At 36.6% G+C, this 21604-nt stretch overlaps 2 protein-coding genes and 1 non-coding gene across 3 annotated transcripts; 2 read left to right on the top strand and 1 right to left on the bottom strand.

Moving 5' to 3' along the window:
* Nucleotides 1–3038: 3038 nt before the first annotated feature.
* Nucleotides 3039–6384, bottom strand: LOC126622219 (uncharacterized). Its single transcript, XM_050290897.1, has 5 exons — nucleotides 5422–6384; nucleotides 5253–5310; nucleotides 4996–5079; nucleotides 4630–4765; nucleotides 3039–4028 (listed from the first exon to the last, which is right to left on the bottom strand). The coding sequence occupies exons 1-5, from the start codon at nucleotides 6113–6115 to the stop codon at nucleotides 3741–3743; spliced, it is 1260 nt and encodes a 419-aa protein (XP_050146854.1). The 5' UTR covers nucleotides 6116–6384; the 3' UTR covers nucleotides 3039–3740.
* Nucleotides 6385–12118: 5734 nt separating this feature from the next.
* LOC126622223 (18.1 kDa class I heat shock protein-like) lies at nucleotides 12119–12915 on the top strand. Its single transcript, XM_050290902.1, has one exon. The coding sequence runs from the start codon at nucleotides 12236–12238 to the stop codon at nucleotides 12713–12715; it is 480 nt and encodes a 159-aa protein (XP_050146859.1). The 5' UTR covers nucleotides 12119–12235; the 3' UTR covers nucleotides 12716–12915.
* A 2243-nt stretch (nucleotides 12916–15158) lies between these two features.
* On the top strand, nucleotides 15159–15259 carry LOC126624860 (U6 spliceosomal RNA). The gene has a single exon (XR_007624245.1). It is a non-coding gene; the product is annotated as a U6 spliceosomal RNA (small nuclear RNA).
* The last annotated feature ends 6345 nt before the right edge of the window (nucleotides 15260–21604 follow it).

Here is a 21604-nt window from a genome sequence, read left to right as displayed (position 1 = left end):
CGGTTCGGGTTTTTTCTGTAGGCCCTCCTCCGACCCTGGTTTGTTTCCGTTATTGGACCGGGACCTGGGCTGGTTCGGATGGATCTTATTGGAGAAGGAGACCGGGGCTTATTGTAGACCCTCTTCAGCCCATCAAAATCTGTGATTATATTTCGGGCAGGCCCAACATAGAGTTTGCTTCACTCATAGATGTGGTCTTGTTTTTAATTTTGATTTTTGTTTTTCCAGATACGCGTAAGAGTGATATTACCATCTCATTGTCTTATTTTTCCAACCTATTTTATTTTTTCACCCACCAAAAGTGTTAAAAGAAGAAAGCACTCTTTTCTCACCCCTACTCCCTCCTCCCTCCTCCCTCCTCGGTTGGAGTGCCGCACCAACTCCCAACACCCAACCCAAGTCCCCCAACCATCGGAACACCACCATGGCAACAAAACTGCCTCACCACCCATCTTCTTGTTCCCTACATAATCTAGATATTTTATTTTCCTATGAATTTCAAGTATTGCAATGGAATTCAATGAGTGGGTTATGTATTTAAAGTTTTAGAAAGAAGGGAAATGAGAGAGAAGGGATGTCAGGTTTGGGTTGGGATTAGAACCAAAGAAGGGGCTAGGAGGACATAGAGTTTAAAGTTATGGATGTTATGAAGCAGTGATAGGTGACATATGATCGGTTGGTTCATTTTGATTAGATCCCTGGAATTCGGGTTTTGGAGAAAGAAAAAATGGAAGTAGAAATATTTGTTTACAAGAGACAGGATTTCATCCTAGAAAGGCACAATAATTAAATTCAAAGAGAGAAGAACTTTTTTTTCTTTTACAGAGATGGTGAACGGGCATAAGGAAATGGGCAATTTGGCAATGTGTAGTGGGCATAAGGAAATTGGCAATCTGCAGTACATTTTTGTTTTGGTCCTTACATGTCATTTTATGAGGGTAGAATTGGCATTAAAATTTATACTAAAATGTGGATGGAAAAATAAGACAATGGGATGGATTTATCAGCACCCTATGCGTAATTACAATTTTGTTCTCGTTTTATTATTTTTAAGGAAAACTAATAAAAATGGCTTGAAAATTTTGAGTTTAAATCAAAATGACAAAAAAGTGTTGTAAGTGAATAGTAGGAGTGACTTTTTAGAGTAAAATTGTCATTTTTTGTTGAAGTAAACAGTACTATAAGTGTTTCATTAAAACTCCCTTATTTTTATTCAATTAAAATTTTAAAGGATTTTAAAAACCCTTTAAAAATTCATGCAGTGGTTTAATCAGGATTTTAAATGAGTATATGACAATTTATGTATCAAGATTTTTTGTAGCACTCCTCGACTAACTAAGCATTTCAAACATTGATTCCGCTTGCATTTGCACTCTTAAACGTGGCCCTAAGCGCATGTTAAATTGGCACGTAGCTCCCTTCATGCAAGGGGACAGAGCTTCTGCCTCTGCCGTAAGAACAGTGGCAGGCCATGGGGGTTTTGCACCTGCAATCGAAGGAAAGGTTAAACTTTGAGAACACCAGTCAAATTAAGGTGCATAAGTATGATCTTTTTCTTTGCAACCGAGAAATGATGACCTCAGAGTCAGAGGTATTTTATTTTAACTGGTCCGTTGTTGGAGATACTCTTTTAAAGAATTATAATTTATTTACTTCCTTTTATATTCTTTCCTTTAACTAAAATTTATGTGCGCATCACGTAGCTTGCTTATGTTTCTCGTTCCTGCAGGTGAGAAATCCCCCCTCCTCGGGTGGAGCTCCTTTGTTTACAAGAATAATAGGTATACCTTTAGTTTGCTTCTAGCTTGATAAGGAATTTGTTTTCCGGTCTTTTTGTTATGAATTGCCAAAACCATTTTGGAATAGACATGGTTTTTACAATAACTTAAATTTGCAGTAATTAGCAATTCAGATTTGAATGGTCGAGATCGTTTTAATATCCCACATCAATCAACAAAGATGGGGTGATGTGCCTTATATGTACATGCCCACCTTCTATAGCACGAGGCCTTTTGGGGACTCACTGGCTTCGGATTCCATTGGAACTCCGAAGTTAAGCGAGTTCGGGCAAGAGCATTCCCAAGATGGGTGGCCCACTGGAAAGTTCTCGTCTAAGTTCCCAGAAACAAAACCGTGAGGGCGTGGCCGGAACTCAAAACGAACAATATCGTGCTACGACGGAGCCGAAACTGAGATGTGACAATCGTACTATTTCTTTCAAAACCTGGGTCTCCTGGGCCTCAATTGAATATTTATCGCTCTTCCTCACACACCTGCAACACCAAAACAACTCGAATTCTGAGAGAGAAGCCAACGGCAAAGTGAAGTAATAGAATTCTAAGAAAAGGAGACTTATTGCTTAGAAATTGCTTGTCCTCTTTCCTTCACTTCCCTCACTATTTCACTTGAACATTTACCACATACTACAAACAACTTTATTTTTTCCTCAAGTGCAAATTTTGCCAGTGGTGATGCCATGGTGGATAAAGTAGGTTGGTGCTATCCATTTTTTTACTTTTTATACACTTTTTACAATTTATGGCTGTCGAATCAAATGAATTAAAGAAGATAAAGAAAAAAATAACAAATTATGTGTGAAAAGTAAAATAAATGTGTGAATATCACCACCTACAAAGTATTATTCTCTAACCCATTTTATTCCTCGTTCAAACCATTCTCACTCTTCTTAGTCTAACTTCATAACAATAAAATATTACTTGTATAAAAATAAAGATAAAAAGTACAAAACCGATGGCTCTACAAAAAAAATTTCATTGTGGGACAGAAATATTAAGGTCCACTATATAATTCCTTTGTCAACACTAATCAAATGAGGCCCTCTACTTTGTGTAAACATATATACAACTTCATCATATCCTCTCAATTATTGCACTTGAACACCCCCAACCACTGTGCAAAATGCCCTTAAAAATGTCAAGCAATCCTTTTTAGAAATTGATAGGCAGAGAAGATATATAACTTATTTAGTTAATAAACATTTTAAAAAGGGGTATATATAAGTCACTATGCAGCAATCAGAACAGAAGCACATGCCATTTGATTGAAAAACACTCAAAACCTCTCACATCAAATCCAAGAATACAATGGCGGTATAATATTTCCCCAAAGCAAAAAGGAAAAAAAAAGTTAGAAAAATACACTAACAACTCAATTAACAAAGCGGTTGAGAGATACACATAATGGTAGTATCCCACACAGGACACAGCCTGTTAAAGGAATTCAAAAGCAAAAACTGACATCCAACACATGCCTTGCCTCCCAAATGCATATGCACATGATGTCTGTCTCCTTCTTGAGCTTCCACTACACCACCACCACCTCCCTCCATCCCAAACCTTTCCTTTGTCTTCAATTATCAAACTCATCTGTCTACTTCAAACCCATTAATTAAAAGAAATTAAGAATACTACAATCAATCATCTATACGTGAAAACTAACCGTTTGATACATTTTCGATGTTGATCGCAAATTTTGGCTGTGGACGCATTTCAAACCCTAATTAAAATCTCACATCTAGTCACAATTCTTTCCTCTAATCTATATTATACACACAACTCACAACCATCAAAAGTAACTACTTTTTTGTTTTTCTGAGATATAGTTAGCAAACTATATGCACACGCTTCTCTAATATTTTGAGCATCGAACACACTAGGGTTATAAATTTTGTCCATGACTTTCTTCTCCTTCTTCTTTTTCTCCCTTTGATGTCAATAATTCTACAGAACTTCTTCCAATGCCGGGCGGCGGGCTGCCAATAAGGTGCATTGGAGGTGCCTGTGGCAAGTGATCAGATGGTCGTTCGTGAGGCCTGAGGCTTGTATGAATGAATGAACGACTGTTGGACCCACAAACCTAAATCCCCTCCGAACCATGTCCTTGCTAATCGACTCTGATTTTGAAGTTTTCACTGGGATTTTGTAGCCTAATTTATACTGTGGTGAGATGGGCTTTTGATTGACAAATCCCCAGATGTACTTGTCAAATGATCCAAATTCCTTCTTAATCTGCAAGAAATTATACAAAAAATGAGTTCATTAGTATAAATACAACACATAAGTACTGCTGCTAAACCAAACGATATTACTTTTCCAAGTGCTAAATTAAAAAGGGATACTATATGTAATATTTTCAGAAAAAAAAAATTGTTATTAACGATCCAAGATAGTACTCTACAACTGAGAGATAAATACATATAATTATTTTGAAACGTCAATGACTCAATAATAATTATATATTGCAAACATCATGCATTGCATCACAGTTGGAGCTCACCGGTCAAGCTTTCCATCAAACAATAGAAGAAAAGAATCATAGATTATGGTTTAACCCAAAAAGAATAATAGATTAATTAAGATTCTACCCAAAAAAAAAAAGATTAATTAAGATGTTAATGATGGTTAAGTCAATATTCTCTTTAATAATATTACATTATTTTAATGGGTTTCTCAAACTAATCAAAATGTTTCTTTAACAAGTCCATGAAAAGAAGGCGTGATCATTGATGAGAAGAAGAAAAAAGGTCCTTAAAAGAAGGGGACAGAATAGATGGAAAAGATTTGATAAGAGGACAAAAAACAAGAAACTGCAGGTTTTGATAGTATTTACCTCAAGAATCCTGTTAGAGTTGTCTACAACTCCTCGGATCCTGCTGATTTCAATGCCATATTCAGAAGCAATTGACATCATCTGTTTCTCACTTAAATTTGCCACAGTTTCTGCATCAAATCCTGAAAATGCATTCCTGCAGCGATGGAATATAAAAATGCAATTTCTTAGAAACACACATGTTTGATCCCATCTGCTTAATTAGTAAAAATAAGCAGGATAGTAAAATAAACAACAACAAATGACTACTACTTGATCGTTCTTGCTTTCACTTTAATTGTTAAGTGATCAGTTATTGTGTGAGTATCATTATATACACTTGTCAATTGTTTTTATTAGAAAAAATAAATGACTACAAAGGCTCACCTGAAATCTTGACGTTCCTTTAAAATGGAAGTCCAATCTGAGCCAACTTGAGCTCCACTTAACACAAGGAGTTCAAACAACATCCTGCAACATGAATCAATTGAAACCAAATGAGTAAAAAAAAAAAAACAAATGATTACTTTATAAATCTTTTTTTCACCCTAATTTGTTGCTTACGTGATCAGTTATTTTCAGATAAACGTTATATACACCTCTTAATTTTTTTTTGTGTGCAAAAGATGCTCAATTGGACTTACTTGTCATCATGGACAGGAACTCCCCATTCTTCATCATGGTAAGCAACATAGATGGGATCTGAGCATAAAATAAAATTAAAATAAAACAATTAATAATCAGTTAACAAACATTACTTATAATTTACATTTCACAAATTGAGTCCAATAATATAATTGAGTATAATTTTACCTGAGTTAGCCGTGATAAAGCTGCACCTTTTCTCTTCTTCAGCGGCCTTGGCTTCTACATTACTAGAAGCGTCAACAGGGACAACCCTCTCAAAGTTGGCAGACTTTGACCTACCGTAATGCGCAATTCTCATCTTTCTCTGTGCATGTTGAAGCGCCATCTGCTCCCTCCTCCCAGCAGCAATGCTACCAGGTGCCTCAATGATCAAAGAAGACGAATAACTCAACGACGCCTCGATATTTGAAGGAGAAAATCCACCATTACTAAAGCGGCCATGATCAGCACCAACATCAACACCAACGCTAGCCCGCTTAAAACTCTTGGACTTCTTTCTCTCCAATGTCTTAGCTCTTGTGGTACCTCCTGGTGTCACAACTTTTTCGGAACTCGAATTCAACGCATTAGGGTCATTTCCTCTCTTGATTGCTGGTGGCCGTGGAGACTTCGATTTTGGAGAAATGGGAGGTGTTAACAATGGTGAGGCCTTGTTGGTAGTTCTAGGACTTGTACTAGCAGAAGAAGCTGGCAATGGTAGTGGAGGTGGTGGTGGCGTCGATATTCTCTTAATCGAACCACGCCGGTCTAGGCTAGGAACCCGGTTGCAATTAGGCTGAAGGACTGGCCTGCCATTGATTCTAGCCACAATGGGTGTGACTTCAATCCCTAAGGTCACCTTGGCCTTTGAGCTGCACATAATTTCTTATGTTTATATATGTATGTATTTTGGGTTTGGAAATGCAAATAGCTAGAAGAAGGATAAGGAATCTAGGGTTTTGAGGAAAATTTGGCTCAATAATGTGCAGAAGGGAAGAGATCAATGGAGGAGGTGGTGTGGGAGTGAAGGAGGGGGAAAGGGAGGGAATGGGGATTTTATAAAAGGAGAGGAAGGGGGGACAGGTAAAAGAGGAAGTTGTGTAACATGGGGAGGTTGGGGCCTGCCTTCTTACTTGGCCATTTGGGATTGTTTCCTACTAATTATTGTTAATATTATAATTTGTTTAATGATTTATTGCATAGGAAGAGAATCAAATTGAAATTGAAATGGGGATTTGTTGGGTGGGAGAATTATGGGACTATGTGCTGAAGCCACCATGTTTTTTTTCACTTGGGACTTCCCCCTCTTCCAACTTTACAGATGATTTTTGGATATATTCTTCTGTGATATGCCAGAACTTAAAGCTTGAGTGGTGGACAAGGAAGGTAACAATGCAAGTGAAAGACCAATTATTGATACCCTCTTTTTAGCTGGACGGAATCTCTCATTCTCTCTCAAATATTTTTTTGTTGAGTTGAAGCCAATATGAAAATACTCGACTTTTATGTGTAACAAGTGTGAATTGAAGACCTACAAATGCTCCAGTTAAAAAATGCGTTCATGAGACAAAGACTCAAGGCAATAGGGGTAGAGAAAGATCTAGAAAGACTTGGAATGAGACTTTAAGAAAAGATAATGAGTACTTGGAGCTAACGGAAGATTTGGCGGAAAACGAGTGTAGTGACGTTTTAGGATTCATATAGCTACCCACTTAGTGGGATAAGGCTTTGTTGTTGTTATTGTATTGTAATGAGTTATTTTTGTATACATGTACGTAGTCAAGTAGTATTCAAAATAATGTAGGTTACATAACGTGTAAGGAGCCGAGCACTGTTCAAAGTAACGTAGAGAGTGATTATTTTATAATCAAAACCTAACGGCCCTTTTGAGTAAGCACAAGGTCACTGTGGTTCGGATTTACTAATTGAACTAATCAAATGAAAGATATTAGAAGTCCATACAAGACCTTTCTGAACTTACACATGTAACACCATTTCATTAACTGATATCTTTATGTAATCATAGGATTCTCACACTTACTTTCCAAACAAACTGGGCTGCTTTTGTTTCCAATTAGGTCATTATCCAGTGAAGCTCTTGATACCTTTTCTTTCTTTGATCTCTTTTTTTTTTTTTTCCTTTTTCCAATTTGTTTTGTTTCTTTTGTATAGAAAATGCCGAAAGGATACTTGCAGGCTGGAATATGGGCTTTTGAACATCTGCAAGAAGGGATGAACTAACAAAATAATGTACATGAAGAAAGGAATAACCATACCCTAACAAGGTTTTACACACAAATGTTATGTAAACATATTAGACCTGCATATTTCAACCATATTAGTGATAAATATTAGGGAATTACATCAATAATGACTCCTTTATGGCGTGATCAACTTTTTTTTATTGTGGAACCTAATGTTAAACTATTCTAACTATTTGGTCATTTCGGACCAAAATGCTCCTATGTTCGACCATTCCCTCGAGTCGGATTAGTTAATCTTTTCACATACTAAAAGAGTTAATGACTCATTAAATTAAGTCATTTCATACAATATTTCTCCTCTAATGTTTGCTGGATGTGGTTCCAGCTCAAGCAGATATTATAGCTAATCTAAAGCATGGTCTCTAAGATATGGTGCTGTCATCACAGTGCAGAAAAACTGTTTTGGGATCTTTGCACCTTGTGTACATTGAGCGGATGACATGTGTCATCTAGTACATGTAGTGTTTTGTGAAGTCATGAGCAATTGAGATTTGTACTCGAGCTACCATATAAGACTTGTGAAGCCTCATTGATGGGTTGCGGACCCTTAATTTTGTAGCTTAAGCTTTTCTATCCTCTCAGACTTTTTTACAAAGTCACAGACTCACAGGGCCTGCAGAGAGCATAAGAAACTTTGCTTTAGTCCCAAAAGTCAGCTGGATTCAGGATTTGAAAACTTGGAACTGCAGAAGCATTTTTTATATCTTAGAATTTATTGCTCTTGGCCTAATTGATGAGAACTGACTTACCTATATTTGGAATATCCAAGCTAATAACGCGTTGTTATATGATAATTGATAAACACAGTACATGATTGATTTAGAACTAATATCATCACAGTAAATTTCGAGTTTTGGTAAGTTTCTCTCACAACTGAACTGATAATAAGATCATCTTGAGCAATGTTAACTGGGTATTATTAATCAACAAATCACTCTAAACTTTTTAACCCATTAGGCTAGTGGTCAAGTCTAATTGGGTACACAAAAACATGTCACATGGAAAAAGAACACCTACCTACATGGGGTGTTATAAGTTACAAACCCTATCCTTAAAGAACAGATAGCAAGCATCTAACTTTTCCTATTCATCTCATTTTAACATTCTAATTTGTATTTGGAAATGGGGTTGGTGTGGACCAAACCCTTGTCTAATGTCTATCTACAAATCACACCTCTCACCACATGAATTTTCTGGGTAATTGATTATGATTGATTTGATAATTTATTGAATTACTTTTATTTTAACAGACAAATTATAGTTTGACAATGATATATTTTCTTTTTTAGTAAGGACCCATTATTTTTTTACACAAAATTACAATTTAACATATATGCCAAGAAGAAAATTGTGTTAACAAGCAAGATTCTAATCACTTTAATAGTGAATACTTTACAAATTCATGAATGCCAACAACCTTGAACCTTTCTCGACTCCTCTTCTCATCTTACAACGATAATTTAAACTGTTATTTTAAGTTCTAACCTACCCAAACCATAATCTATTTCAGCTATAATATCACACCAGTGAGACATCCCATGTGATACAAAACCGACGTTTAAGCAATAATTAGTTCTCTTCTCCACAGACAAAAACAGGCAAAATCAATCATCTGACAACTTCCATTATGCAACCCCGTGTGTCTACTTCTACTTCATCTTTGTATTCTTCTTTTTTTTAGTTATTTCCTAGAGCCTTCCCTTTGGAATCATCCAATTCGGATTGTACGTTTTCCCTTCAATAATTTGTTAAATCGTTGAGATTGAATCGATGAGTATTCTACTTTCATTATTTTGCTTTTTCAAACGAGCATATGGTCAGACCTAGTGGATACTTCATCATTCAACCTCTTTGGAATCATCTTTACTAGTTAATCACATTTTGTAGAGATGAAAAACATCAGATTTAATTTGGTAGACACGTTATAATGAAAAAAAAATCTATATGCCTTGTGGTTTTAATTTAATTTGATTAATCATTTCTTTTTATGTCAAACTTGGCAACCTATTTGGAATCATCTTTACTAATTAATCACATTGTGTAGAGACAAAAGACTTCAAAATTTCTATATATATAAGCGATGTTGTACACTAAACTACATTAAAATGCGGAGACAGACTAAAATTCGAGGTCAAACGAGCAAACACACTACCCTAGTCAACTTATTTAAGCTTATATATGCAAAATACACCAGATTTAGTTTACTAGTCATATTACTCTTAAATAATAAATATCTGTCTGCCTTCTGGGTTATATTTAACTTAAAATAAATATTGGGAATACTGTTGAAAAAAATTAGAGATTTAGAGGGAATTTTGAAAACGCAATTATGAAGCTCATTTGTGCTTAAAATATTAAACCTAAAATCTGGTTAAGGATGTGTCTAGGGTTTTGCCTTTTTGTTGTATTCACCGCCACTACGAGAAGCTTCAAGGACATCACATAACAAGCATATATGCATTTGCAGATATGGAAAATGTGAAGCACTTTCTGACACATTCACTTGCACAGAAAATCATATTCGTGGCAGAGATGATGACTTTTGTTTGAATTCTTGGAAAAGAAAACTCCATTTCACAGCCAAAACCCTGCATGAGAGCATTTTTATATGATTTTGCACTATTGTACGGACCAAATGGGTGGGGAATATTTGAACTTGCATTAAAGACGTGCAGGTTAGGGCACTAGTGGACATGAAACCATGGGAACAAAAAGGATATAATTTACCTTGTTTTTTGTTGGCACGGTTCATGATCATAATGTAAGAAAATGAGTATGAGATTGAAGAGTTTTAGGCCAACTATATTGGATTTAATTGGTATAGAAAAATCTCGCTGAAAGAGGAGAGCTAGTCCTTATTCAAATTGGATTGTATTATAGCATTGGAATTGATTTCCCAATAGATAAGGGAACACATTCAGTTTCCTATATGGATTTAATACGGAATTCTTATTGGTTTTGGCAAGAATTGTATATCTATATATAGTGGACGCTGCTTTTGCATATATTACGCTCATTATTGGACTTAAACTTATTGTGAGTCAAGCATTTGACTTTCGGTGAGAGAGGAGAAGGTTCACTGAGAGTTTTGCTGCTATGGCTTCGACTGCAGGTGCTCTTCATACTTGGATTATGCTTTTGTGTCTTATTGTATTGTGAATCATGCCTTGATCTTAGTTCTCTTATTTAGTCTAACGCATAAATTCATGATCCAAGAACAAAACGTTTATATGAAATTGAGGTACAATAATTATATCAATATATGTACCTGTGTACGTGAAACACATTATATTTGGTACATTTTGTTTTTATTTTTGTTACAATTATACATCGGCATTATTGGAGAGAGATGATGAGTACGTACTAATTCAAAAAGATTAACGTGCATTGGAAGCATGATTAGGAATTTTTCGAGTACCATTTTGTTTTTTCATGTATTATACGCGTTTCTGATCATGGTTTAGGATTTTCCATTTCGCTTTGGTCTAAACTCTGAAGTCATGATTTAGGAGTTAAATAGAATAAATTGGTCATTTTCATCGAATATTATTGGCTAGGTTGGGAACTCTGCAGGATAATCCCACACATGCCCCTAAATAGTGAGCTTTTTGTTTTCAAACCCTGAAAAATGTTTTGAATCTGAACTTTTTTTTGTAAGGCTGTGCGTGGGCTGATCAAAATTAGGTCAGATGTGGAGGCCTAAGAACTCTTTTTCTAGGCTGTGCATGGGCTGATCAAAATTAGGTCAGATGTGGAGGCCTTAAGAAACTACTAAGCCCATACATATTTGAGAGGATGACCATCTTCGATCTGGTTGTAAAATCATGAAGATTCATAAGATTGTCGGGGACTAAGGGTTGTGTGGCTCGGTCCAGGCTGCTGCTGTGGATGGACATAATCTCTTCTTCAAAAATACCACAATAATCTACAAGTTAGAAGTTGGTGTTAAATACTAATAGCACCCACGCCCAGGTTGTTTAGAAAAACTTCATATATTGATGAGTTCGTTGCGGCTAAAGTCACCCAAAATGTTGAATATATGATTAAGTTTGAACCAATATCAACGTTAAATTAATTTCTTACACATGTGAACCATTTCTCGTTGTAATTAAAGGCTAACTTATTTGTTAAAGTGACCAATTCTCATTGGGGTTGTAATTAAAGACAAACTTACATCTTGAAGTGACTAAAAATATTCATTCTTGCACTTGACTCTTGCACAAATTTCATATAGTGCTTTTTGATTTAGATAATCAAAAGTGCTTTTGATAATATTGAGGCATACGAAGTCTATAATGCTTATAGATTGTACAATATTTTATAAGATTTTTATTAAAAATTTCAATGTGCTTTTGAAAAGAAAACCGTTTGTAAGCAGAAATGCTTTATAGAGAAGTATCAATTGGAGCTTGAAAACTTCTAGAAACCATTTCGAGGTTCTCCCAGAGAGTTCTCCAACATTGACTTCATGCTTATCCGTTAGCTGAAAAAGCACTTAACGAAATGGACCCAACAAAGTCCAAGCATCAAAACCAATATCATCAAATTCTCTAGGAGAAGCCAAAGACTATCCAACTCCAGAACCTTCAAGAAAATTACCGTCTCCTATTCCCTTCAGATATAAATACTCATCAAACAATTCACCAAAACCCTCACTTAGCAAAATCTGCAAAACCACCATCCTTAACTAAAACAAGAACGCAAATTAATAGCTTTTTTCATCCAAATCTCTAAAAATGTCCCTTTTATTACAATCTCTCTTGGACCAACCCAACTTTGCTCCTTTCAAAGTTTTCGACCCAGAAATATCCAACCAAAACAACACGTACATGGACTGGAAGGAGACTTCAAATGCACACATCTTCGAGATAGATCTTCCAGGCCTTACAAAAGAGGACGTGAAGCTGGAGCTGCAAGAAAACCAAGTGCTTCATGTTAGTGCAGAGAGAAAAGCGGAGCCCGAAATGGAGGACCCCAAGAACGAGACGTGGCACTGCAGGGAGAGGGAAAGTGGCAACTTCTCGAGGAATTTCAGGTTGCCTGAAAATGTCAAGGTTGATGAGATTAAGGCTTCAATGCGCGACGGGGTGTTGGTAATTACAGTGCCTAAGGAGGACTTGAAGAAGAAACACAAGCATAAGAAGGTTGAGATCTCTGGGGATGATGAAGGACATGCTTCCAAAGGACTTGGACGTTTCGTGTGCTGCAGAGCTTAATTAGAGAACATAATTTGTCTGATTAATTTGCTTTTTTGTTTGGAGGATGTAATTTTTGTTTATGATTAATTTGTATGGTGTGAATTTGTGTGGTGATGGGGTTGTATGTGTTCGATTAATAATACTTGTAAGGGCCTGTTGATTTCACGTATAATTGCAGATTTAATATAAGGAAAATTAATGAAAATAAGTTTATATTCTCTGATTAGCCTTTTATATTCTCTGAACTCATCCTTAATTGGGTGCTATAAAATGTACCCAAAATAGTTTAGGGCCAAATCATTGAAGGCTTGCTACATTTGGCCCGTTTCAGAAAAAAAAAGCAAATAGTAGTTTATAATTAATTTAAATAAAACAAAGTAGTTGATGTGTGAGTGTGTACCATAATATATCTTAATAGGCTAAAAAGTAATAAAATATTGAGAGGAATAAAATGTAACTACTAACTGCATGCACTATTGAAGATGGAAAATTATATTTGCACTATTTCTTAAAAAATTATATATTTTAGTATACTAGAGTGGTTGCAAGAGTCCGGACCCAAACTCTCCGGATCCTTCTTCTTTAAAGGTCGTATTGGCGTCGTGGCTTTCTCGGAATCAGCGTCGTAGGTTTTTCGGAGCTAGTTACCGGCAACATCGTAATAGTTGTCGACAATCGCGATTCTATATAAAACTGACCATGTAGAAGTTTCCTATAAACATACAAAAAAAAGTGAAGAAGAAGACCCAGGAGTGAAGGAGAAGGATTATTGAAGGAGAAGAATTGAAGAACCAGCAGCAGTAGAAACAAAACTGCAGAAAAGAAAGAAGAAGAAGGAGGATCCGGATAGGATCCTCTCCCGTTGCAAAATATGGCCAACCCATTCGAGATGGCCTTAGGGCTTGTTACTATGGTCATCTCCAACCGAATGATCTAGAGAGTCAGAGAGTCAAAAATAGCTTGAAAACGGTTTCAAACCGAGGGCCAGGCCAAAGGGTTTGTGGGCCCTATTAGACAAAAAAATGTCAAAGGGCCAACCGACTAGCCCAAACCAGCTAGCCGACCTCGGGCCAGGCTAAAATTCAAATTGCAACATCTAGTTGCTGATGTCAGCTAGCCATTATTTTTAATTTTTATTTATTTATTTTTTAACTAAATTTGTTTTTAAAATTGTAAAAATTCTTTTTTTTCCCCTATAACTTCCTAAATCATTAAACATTACATAACATTAAGTAACATTAAACAACATTAAATAACATTAAACAACATAAAAATAAAACATTTAACAACATGAAACTTAGCCATTGGATTTGAATTTAAGTTGTAGTTTTTAAATAATAAATTATGTTTGGCACTCGGTTGGAGATGATTTTTTGTGACAGGGCTAAAACAAGCCATTTGGCCAGCCTTCGGTTGGAGATGGCCTTACCATCTCCAGCCATCTCCAACCGAGGGTCATAGGGCTCGTTTTAGCCCTCTGGCCTTCAAGATATTAATATTTTAATAAACAGTACATAGCTATATTTGCCTCCATCTCCAACCGAGAGCCAAAAAGCCAGATGACTCATTTTAGTCCTGTCACAAAAAACCATCTCCAACTGAGGGCCAATTGGCTATAGTATGGAATGTGAAGAATTGAAATAAAATAAGGTAAGACAGTATGAAATGGTGAAAAAAGTGGGCTATTAAAAAATAAATAAATAAGTGGGCTTTGACCAAAAAAGTTCCTAACCACTAAACCTAAAGTGGCCTGAAAGAACAACAAAATAAAATAAAATAAAATAAAAATAATAATAAAAAAAGATTGGTTTGGGCAAGTGGAAAAAAAAACAAAACAAAATGGGTTAGCCAACGGGCTGGCTGACTAGCTGAAGATGGCCAACCGATTGGCCCTCTGGCCCGTTTTTGTCCCATGGGGCCAACGAGCCATTTGGTCTATCCCTCGGTTGGAGACGATTTACAGGCTATTTTCGGCCTTCTGGACCCTTTGGTTGAAGATGGTCTAAGAAATATGGTCATGCATTGTTCATTAAAATATTAATTTCTTAAAGGATTAGAGGGCTAAAAAGAGTCATTTGTCCAGCCTTCGGTTGGAGATGACCTAAAGCTTCCACATTTTTTGTTTAGCAATTCGTGACCACTTTTCAAGATTTTGAAATATAGTCACTCGTGGCTTCTCTAAGGAGTTATGAGCACTTTCAACATGTCTTGAGGAGTGCTCAAACCTCTCTTGAGGTCTTTAAGTAGTTTATAAGCATTCTCAACACGCCTCAAGCAATGCTCCAACTCCTCTAGAGATGCTTCGAGTGGTTAAAATTTTTAAAAGTAGAAGGAAAAAAAAATGCTAAAGATCTTTGGAACTCAATTAATATAACCAAAATTTAACTCCTTTCGAGAAGCATCTCATAAAGAAACCCTAAATCCTAGAATATCCCTTTATAAAAAAAAATATTAAAAAATGGAAAAAACTTCATTTGACAATTGGAGCAATACAGAGATGATTACCGCCATGACCTTTGTGCAAGGATGACATGCATAAATTGAGAGATGAATTCAAAATTTAAGCCACTTAGTATATGATCCAGTGATATTTCCTTTTTACTTGTAAATGAGAGTTTATAAGTTCGATTCTTAACAACGGCGGATTTGAACCATATTACTATGGTTAGCCCATTATGAGGTTATCTCACTTCTTCATCTCTTAGTGTAGATAATATCGTATGTATTGAAAACTTCATTATTTCTCTTTCTTTTGGAAATAACTAATAACTTAAAATCTAAATGACAATATGCAATTGAAGACAATAATTTGGTGTTATGACAAGGGAAATAAAAACAAACAAAACAAAATCCAAATACTAAACGCCCCTAAAAGGGATGGATCGGTAGGACACTACTGACTTTTCCCTATGCCATTTTTTTAAACAGGATAAAAGGGAAATATGCGTTTTGGACTGCTATCAAAATACTTGATTACTCAGCCCTCTAATTGTTTTTTGAGTAAATTGTAGCAATGGTCTCTTAACTTTAACTCAATTAGAGCAATGGTCTCTCAACTAAAAATCAATTACCATTGGTCCTTCAACTCATCAAAATGTGTGGGTATGATCATTTTCGTCAACTTCGTCAAAATTTTGTTAAAATAACTTATGTTGGAATGACCATTGCTACAATTGGGTTCCCTCAACTCATCAAAATGTGTGCCTATGATCATTTTCATCAACTTCGTTAGAATTTTGTTAAAATGAGTTATGTTAGAAGGATCATTGCTACAATTGGGTTAAAGTTGAGGGACCATTGATCCAATTGGGTTAAAGTTGAAGGATCGTTTCTCCAATTGAATTAAAGTTGAAGAATCAATGGTAGTCAATTTTTAGTTGAAAAATCATAGCTGCACATTTTGATGAGTTGAGGGACAATGGTAATGGATTTTTAGTTTAGGGATCATTGCTCCAATTGAGTTAAAATTAATAGATCATTGTTACAATTTACTCTTGTTTTTTAGGTTGAGAAACTTTAATATAAGACGTTTTGAGAAGTTCAAATAAATATATACAAATGTTGAAGGCCTAGAAATCTTGAAGAGCTAATACACACACACACACACACAAATTAATTTGGGATCCAGGTGTAATTTGTGCTGGAGGTCTGGTGTGGGTTCTTCTCCAGTAGGACCTTCCCCTAGTGGGATGGGGTGGTCTCAGCTAATGACCTCAATTAAAAGCAGTCTCAATCTATTAAAAGAAAGAATGGCAACTATGGTTAGGTTAGGTTGCATGTTCACCGTACAAAGGATTTTAGGGTGATAGATAGTGTTGTCAATTCCCTTAATTCAAGGGATGTGTCTCTTGTTGTCAATTCCTTTAATTCAAGGGATGTGTCTTATTTGTTCTTTTTTTGTTAGCTTTAGACGTAAATCAAGCAGGGATAGGTAGTCTTGTTTTCTTCCCTCTAACACATATATATTTGGTATCTCTTGTACCTGATTGTCTCATGATGAATTCACAAAATTCAATATGGTATCAGAGCAGTGACCCCAACCGACCTGTCTCTGTGGTGTTCTCTTGAGAGAGTTGTGAGCTTATTTTTGTCCTTCAATCATGGCTGAAGAAAGCTCAATAAATTTGGAAAGAGACGGCTTTCATGCTACTCCACCATCACCACACTCAGATATTAATATCAACCCAAATCAACGTCTTAGTTCTGTTTTGCTAAATGAGTTTAACTATCTTCCATGGGAGAGAGCAGTTTCTCTTGCTCTGGGAGGACGATTAAAGCTTGGTTATGTTAATGGTGCTATTCCAATGCCTGAGACTACCTCACCAGAGTATGATGCTTGGCTATGCAAAGACCAGTTGGTCATGTCATGGCTACTCAATTCCATGGATCGTAAGATTGCATAAATTTTTAGCTATGCTGAATCGTCCATGACTTTTTGGAAAAATCTCAAGGAAATGTATGGAAATCAGAACAATGCGGCTCATGTGTTTCAGTTAAAGAAGGACATTGCTGGTTTGCAACAGGAAATGAAGCCATTTGTGCAACATCTTGGAAAGTTGACCACTATGTAGAACGAGCTGAATATGTATCGACCACACACTATCGACGCTGCTGTGCTAACTAAGAGAGCCGAGGAAGACAAAATATTCCAACTCCTAGCAAGCCTGAGCCTTGAATTCGAAGATCTTCGAAGCCATATCCTCATGAATCCCGACCTGCCTTCTTTTTCAAGTGTGTGTGCCACAATTCAAAGAGAAGAGGTTCGAAGGAAAGTCATGACCTTGGACATAAAGGCAAATATACCAGAAGCTATGGCTTACTTCTCTAACCAAAAACTTGGTGAGGAGAGAGGCTACAAAGGAAAGAAAACTGGCTTAAAATGTAGCCATTATGAAGTTGGTGGGCACTCAAGAGACCGATACTGGATTCTTCATCCAGAGTTAAAACCAAAGTTTCCTAGGGATAACAAAGGTGTCTCAAAAGGCTCGTACAACCCTTCTTACAAGGCAAATCATGTTGCCACAACTTCTTCTGAGGGAGCACTGAAGTTCACCACTAATCCAGCTGCACTGATCAACGAGTTTACTATGTTTCTTCACAAGAAACAAGGTTTTGGAGATAGTGAAGGACCACTATATCAGTGTGACAACAATCAAACTGCACTACTAGGGTAGTTTGCTGGCTTCCTGGCTGGAAATGAAGGCGTGGTATAAAGGGACATCCTAAGTATCTTACACTCATTCTCAACTGCTTTCAACATTGGTATTGTGCATGATTATTGGATTATAGATTCTGGAGCCACTAATCATATGACTAACAAGTCTACAAACTTGCATAAATTTGAAAATTTTTCTTTTCCATCTCAAGTGCCAGTTACTAATGGAAAAAATGCTATGGTTGTGGGAAAAGGAAAAATACATTTGATCTCAAGTGATGTCGAGTCTGAGGCTCTTTATGTTCCCTCATTCCCTTTTTAACTTTTATATGTTGGCAAGATCACAAACTCATTAAATTGTCTTGTCATTTTCTCTCCCAAAAATGTGATCTTTCAGGATGTAGTCACCAAGAAGACGATTGGTGAAGGATTTTTCTTAAATGGTCTCTACTATCTTTCCAAGCATATTCAAGTTCCCAAGGTTTTTCAAGTCACTTCAAGCTTAGCTCAAGAACAACAACTTTGGCACCAATGTCTAGCACATCCTTCTGAAAAAGTTCTATCCACCTTGTTCCCAAACATGTGCAAAGTTACAAGTCCTTGTGATGTTCATCATTTTTTCTAAGTTTACTAGATTACCATTTACTTCCTCTTTGTCTAGGGCTAGTAATCCTTTTGAAATCGTGCATTCCGATGTTTGGGGACCAATTCTAGAGTCTTTTGATGGATACAAATATTTTGTAACTTTTGTGGATGATTTCACAAGGATTACTTGGTTGTATCTTTTGAAATTTAAAAGTGAAGTCATGGAAGTTTTTCAAGATTTTCATAGACTTGTGGCCACCCAATTTGCTTCAAAAATTCATATTTTACGATCAGATAACGGCACAGAATATATGTCTTATAGCATGTCACACTACTTGAGCACGCATGGTATATTACACCAAACAAGCTGTGTTGGAACACCTCAACAAAATGGGGTGGCCGAGAGGAAGAATAGAGATCTACTTGAGAAGACTAGAGCTCTTATGTTTCACATGAATGTGCCTACGAAGTTTTGGTCTCAAGGAGTTCTTACTACGGCATATCTCATCAATAGATTGCCTAGTAAAGTGTTGAAGTTTAAATCACTCTATGAGGTCTTGAAAAATAGAAAGATCAACTTTTCCCATTTGAGAGTCTTTGGGTGTACATGCTTTGTTCACATTCAAGCTCAAAATCGTGACAAGCTAGACCCAAGGGCTACCAAATGTGTCTTTCTAGGTTATTCATTTACCCAAAAAGGTTACAAGTGCTATAATTCAACAACTAGAAAAATGGTTGTTTCAAGGGATGTTAAATTTGAAGAACATGTTCCTCACTTCTCACAATCACTGGATTATTCTAGACAGGGGGAGCATTTGATGGACTTATTTCCTTTTCCATATCCAAACGGAGAAGATGCAACATGCACTCCTAGTGATCATGTGCCGGATAATGTTAATCTTCACTCGGTGGAACATCTTGAAGATGAAACCCCTTCCTCATCGGAGATTCACACTGCACCCTCCAGTGATCCTTCCAACCATGATGTTGTTCAAATACCTGTAGTTCAATCTCCTACAGTTCGTCGCAATCCTGCACGAGAGAGGAAACTTCCATCCAAGTTGCATGATTATGTGACCTACACTGCTAGGTATCCCGTGACTGATGTTATTGACTATAGCAAAGTCTCATCTTTTTTTGCTACATTCCTAAGTGCCATTAATGAAGCTCGAGAACCCCAAAGTTTTCAAGAAGCCAATCTTCACAGTGAATGGAGAAATGCTATGGCAGATGAGCTTCAAGCCCTCCATGAAAATAACACATGGACTATAATGAAACTTCCAAAAGGAAAGAAGGCAGTGGGGAGTCGTTGGGTGTACAAAACTAAGTTTCATTCAGATAGCACAATCGAAAGAAATAAGGCTCGCTTGGTTGCTCGAGGTTTTACACAAACCTATGGCGTCGATTATAAAGAGACATTTGCTCCAGTGGCAAAAATGAACACTGTTAGAGTATTGTTGTCGGTTGCAATTAACAATGCATGGCCTCTTTTTCAAATGGATGTTAAAAATGCTTTCCTGCATGGTGAACTTGAAGAAGAGGTTTACATGAAGTTACCCCCAGGTCATCCTCAATCAAACAATCCAGAAATGGTGTGAAAACTCCATAAATCCATTTATGGTCTCAAGCAAAGTCCACGTGCATGGTATGCCAAGCTCAGTCATGTTCTGGAAAGGGTTGGTTTTTGTTGAAGTATTACGGATTCTTCCCTATTTGTTCATTCCAGCTCAGTGGGTAAACTAGTTGTGCTCATTTATGTTGATGATCTAATTGTGACAAGTGATAATATGTCAGAGATTAATGCTCTTAAACAGTATCTCAACAACAAGTTTGCTATCAAGGATCTTGGCACTCTCAAATACTTTCTGGGCATCGAGATGGCACACTCTTACAAGGGTTTCTTCCTCAACCAACGCAAGTATGTCATGGATCTTCTTCACGAAGCAAAAATGACAGATTGCAAGCCTGCTCGTACCCCCTTGGATAGCAACTTGAAGCTAAAAACTCACGGTGATCCAGTTCCCAATTTAAGTTACTATTAAAGAATGGTTGGCAAACTCATTTATCTGACTATCACACGTCATGATATATCATATGCCGTCAGCATTGTTAGCCAGTTTATGCACTCTCCAAGCATGGATCATTTGAAGATTGTTCATCGTGTGCTACGTTATCTTAAGGGTTCCATTGGTAGAGGAATTCTTATGCGCAACAATAGTCACACTCAGATCTCAGGCTATACCGATGCTGACTGGGCAGGCAAATCTCTCGATCGCAAGTCTACCACTAGTTTTTGTATGTTTGTGGGAGGCAACCTAGTTACCTGGAAAAGCAAGAAACAAAGTGTTGTTGCACGCTCTAGTGCAGAGGCAGAGTATCGTGCTATGGCGTCGACTGCTTGTGAACTTATTTGGCTCAAAAGCCTTCTGTTGGCTTTAGGTTTTCCTCATTAACAACCCATGTCCCTACACTGTGATAATCAGGCCGCGATGCACATTGCATCGAATCCTGTATTCCATGAGCAAACTAAACATATTGAAGTTGATTGTCACTACGTCAGAAATTAAGTTCAATCCAAGGTGATCGATACTCACTACACGCGCAGTCATGATCAACTTGCGGATATTTTCACAAAAGGATTAACCTCTACTAATTAATCCATTTGATCCAGCTTGAGGGGGAGTATTGGAAGAAAGAATGGCAACTAGGGTTAGGTTAGGTTGCATGTTCACCGTACAAAGGATTTTAGGGTGATAGATAGTGTTGTCAATTCCCTTAATTCAAGGGATGTGTCTCTTATTGTCAATCAAGGGATGTGTCTTATTTGTCTTGTTGTCAATTCCTTTAATTCAAGGGATATGTCTTATTTGTTCTTTTTTTATTAGCTTTAGACGTAAATCAGGAAGGGATAGGTAATCTTGTTTTCTTCCCTCTAGCACATATATATTTGCTATCTCTTGTACCTGATTGTCTCATGATGAATATACCATTCACAAAATTCAATACAATCTATACAAAAAAATGAGACTTCCAAAAGCTACATGTTTGCATGTTACTTTTTGTGTGTTAAGACTCAATAGTGCTTCTCACGTATTTTCGAAACCCCACAAACATATCAACTCAATCTCTAGAGCTTTATATAAAATCATGGGCGGTCTAGGTTAAAA

This window comes from Malus sylvestris, chromosome 5, assembly GCF_916048215.2.
Source record: "Malus sylvestris chromosome 5, drMalSylv7.2, whole genome shotgun sequence".
In the NCBI taxonomy this organism is placed as follows: Eukaryota; Viridiplantae; Streptophyta; class Magnoliopsida; order Rosales; family Rosaceae; genus Malus; species Malus sylvestris.
The sequence above is the reverse complement of the archived record's forward strand: the minus strand, read 5'-3'. Positions and strand labels throughout refer to the sequence as shown.

Excerpts from the sequence above, each read along its gene's own strand:
- LOC126622223 (XM_050290902.1), top strand. The coding sequence starts at position 12,236 with ATGTCCCTTTTATTACAATCTCTCTTGGACCAACCCAACTTTGCTCCT.
- LOC126622219 (XM_050290897.1), bottom strand. The coding sequence starts at position 6,115 with ATGTGCAGCTCAAAGGCCAAGGTGACCTTAGGGATTGAAGTCACACCC. Across the intron at positions 5,311-5,421 it reads CTTTATCACGGCTAACTCAG|ATCCCATCTATGTTGCTTAC; the intron begins GTAAAATTATAC and ends TTTTATGCTCAG. Across the intron at positions 5,080-5,252 it reads GTTCCTGTCCATGATGACAA|GATGTTGTTTGAACTCCTTG; the intron begins GTAAGTCCAATT and ends TTCATGTTGCAG.